This window comes from Corapipo altera, unplaced genomic scaffold (genome assembly GCF_003945725.1).
Source record: "Corapipo altera isolate COAL_440 unplaced genomic scaffold, ASM394572v1 59846, whole genome shotgun sequence".
NCBI classification, from domain to species: domain Eukaryota; kingdom Metazoa; phylum Chordata; class Aves; order Passeriformes; family Pipridae; genus Corapipo; species Corapipo altera.
In genome coordinates, this window is record NW_020887924.1 from 643 (window position 1) to 3,441 (window position 2,799).

Consider the following 2,799-nt stretch of genomic DNA (forward strand, 5'->3'; position numbering starts at 1 on the left):
GGCAGAAAACTCAACTGGGAGAGCGATGGGAGGGGGCCCTAAAGCAGCAGGAACAGTCCCTGGTTTCCTCTCTACGCATTTTGGGGGAAAAAAGGGACATTTTGGAGCCACGTTTCACCTTCCTACTCCACCACCAACAACTAAGGGACGGGAAAAAGACAACGTGAAACCAAACCCAGCGGAGAGGAGGGAACTGGGAGGATCCAGGTCAGCTCCTGCAGCACTTCCGGGGGGAAAAAGGGTCATTTTGGGTCGTTATTTACCACAGGGGTGGTTTTGGGTGTGAGTTCAAGGCTAAAGTGGTCCTGAGAGGGGACAAACGAGTGGAGGGGGATGTCGAGCGTCCTCACCTGCAGCTTCCGCGCCATGGCCACGACCTCGTGGTCGGCGGGGTTGTACTTGTAGCAGTTGGAGAACATCAACCGCACGTCGGCCGCGAATTCCTGAGCATCCCGGTATTCCCGGTTCTCCAGCTTGGACTAGGAGGGAGAAGAGAGGAGAGAAAAAGCAAGACAAGCCTCTGCCAGAACACGGCTGACGGGACGGATTTCACGGGGCGCTTTCGACCGGTTTTGGTCACGAGGGCAAACTAAGGTTGGGCCAAAGAACCGCCAAGTTTCATCAGTTTTTCACCCCTAATTTTGATGCAGAAGAATTAAATTGTTTTGGTCCAAGAGAATGTAGTTTTGGTCAAAAGAATGTTGCGTTTTGGTCAAAAGAACGACATGTTTTAGTCAAAAGAACGACGGGTTTTGGTCAAAAAGAGCGACTTGGTCAAAAGAGAGGCTTGTTTTGGTCAAAAAGAGTGACTTGTTTTGGTCAAAATAGAGGTTTGTTTTGGTTCAAAAAGACAGACTAGTTTAGGTCAAACAGAACTGCTGATTTTGGTCAAAAGAACCACCAATTTTGGTCAAAAAAAAGGCTGCTTTTGGCCAAAAGAAGGATATGTTTTGGTCAAAAGAGTAACTGGTTTTGGTTCTTCTCCCTGAGCTTAAGACCAACTTTTGAGAGAGACCAACCTTTCTTTTAAAAAGGATTAGAAATGGGTTTGGTTTCAATCAAACCCCCATTCCCAGGATTTCTGCTCTGGGGTCTCTCCTGGGCTAAAAAACGGGGAGATTTATACAATAACAGATTTTCCTCAAAAAACCAAATGTCAGCGTTCCTAAGAGAGGAAAAAAAAAATCAGTCTGGGAATGAAAACTCCAGAGGGTTGAGGTTCCTCTGTCTCTCTCCTCCCTGGATCCACCTGGATCCAGGATCCCACGCTCAGCTCCCAAATTTCCTCCCTGTCACCCTCCCAGTTGGGAACGTGGAATTAAACAGAAGGACAAAACTTTGGGAGAGGGATAATTTAAGAGATAATTTAAGGGATAATTTAAGCCCCCAGAGGCCCCCAAATTTCTGGATTCTGGGTTTTCGGTCGGTTCACGGAACCGGGGCGTTTGTCCTTCCCCGGTGTCAGGGAATCAAGAGGAGGAAGAGAGACCAAAGGCACCCAAACTCCACGGCCGAGCCAGAGCCAAATGAGGCCAAACCCGCCGTGTTCAACCCCCCCCTCCTCCCACCCCAAGGCCGAGCTTACTTTGATTGTGCTCAGATCCATGGGGTGCTTGATGATGTCGCAGTAGTCGTGCAGCCCCAGAGCTTCCACGTCCACAGGTTTGTAGAAGGGCCACGCGTAGGCCGCGTGCTTCTTGGCGAACATCTCCTTGATGATCCCGCCGCAGTACTTGAGCTGCTCCGAGACTTTGCTGCTCTTCTCGGCCGCGTGCTGCTGCGAGTCGGGAACGTCCTTCTTTGGAGGCTTCACGGGGCGGCCGCTCTCCCGCCGCGGGCCCAGCTTGGTGGACTTGGGCTCGGCGGGCAGCGACGACGAGTCGTGGATCGGGTCGATGGTGGTGGGGGTCGTGGTGTCTGCTTTCCTCTTCACCCCTTTTTTTGTCTGGGAACGAGGGAAGAAGCCGACGTCACCGCCGGAATGTTCCCTCTGGCTCCCGTCCCGTTGACTTGGAGCCACTGCCAACTCAACTCAACTCAACTCAACTCTACGAGAAAGGTGTTGGAGACCTTTCCAAAGTGTTGGTTTGGACTGGGGGCTGTGGGAAAACAGGGATTGGATTATCCCAGTTGGAGCAGCAAGGGTCGAGGGCCTGAGCTGAGATTTTTCCTCCTGAGTCTTAAACGGCTCCAGGAAGATTTGACTGGGAAAGGTTTTTCCATGGAAACCTGGGTGGGACCCCCTGGGTTGTGGAAGGTGTCCCTGCCCAGGGCAGGACGAGCTTTAAGGTCCCTCCCAACCCAAATCATTCCACGATTCCACGAACTCCTCAAGTCCAACTTTAAGCAGCACCCAAGAGGTCGCCGCTGGCTCCTCCTATTTCTCAAAACACAAATTTTTTGGACCAAAACGTGGCCGTTTGCCTTGAAACGCGAGACTCCGCTGGTGACACAAACGGCGACCTCGTGACTGACCGCGGTGTTCCCGCACCGCCAAGACAAATTCAGCCACGACATGTTAATTAGGGTTAACGAGGCAGCCACTCACCTTCACGGGTTGGGTGGGCGTGGGGATGACGGGTGGGTGGGGCTGGGGGGGCTGTACCACGTTAATTAGGGCTAATGAAGCAGCCACTCGCCTTCATGGGCTGGGCAGGCAGGGCTGGAGAGGCTGAGGGGCCATACCACGTTAATTAGGGCTAACGAGGCAGTCACTCGCCTTGACGGGCTGGGTGGGCGGGGCTGGAGGGGCTGGGGGGCCGTGACATGTTAATTAGGGCTAACGAGGCAGCCACTCAC

The 2,799-nt window shown here is 52.9% G+C and overlaps 1 protein-coding gene across 1 annotated transcript; it reads right to left on the reverse strand.

Annotated features, from left to right (window-relative positions):
- Positions 1 to 242: 242 nt before the first annotated feature.
- LOC113941800 (bromodomain-containing protein 4-like) lies at positions 243 to 2,599 on the reverse strand (the record flags this gene model as incomplete). The annotated part of the gene is made up of 3 exons (XM_027632942.1): positions 243 to 479; positions 1,586 to 1,945; positions 2,549 to 2,599. Coding segments are annotated over 3 exons (648 nt in total), but the record flags the coding sequence as incomplete, so codon positions are not given.
- Positions 2,600 to 2,799: the final 200 nt, after the last annotated feature.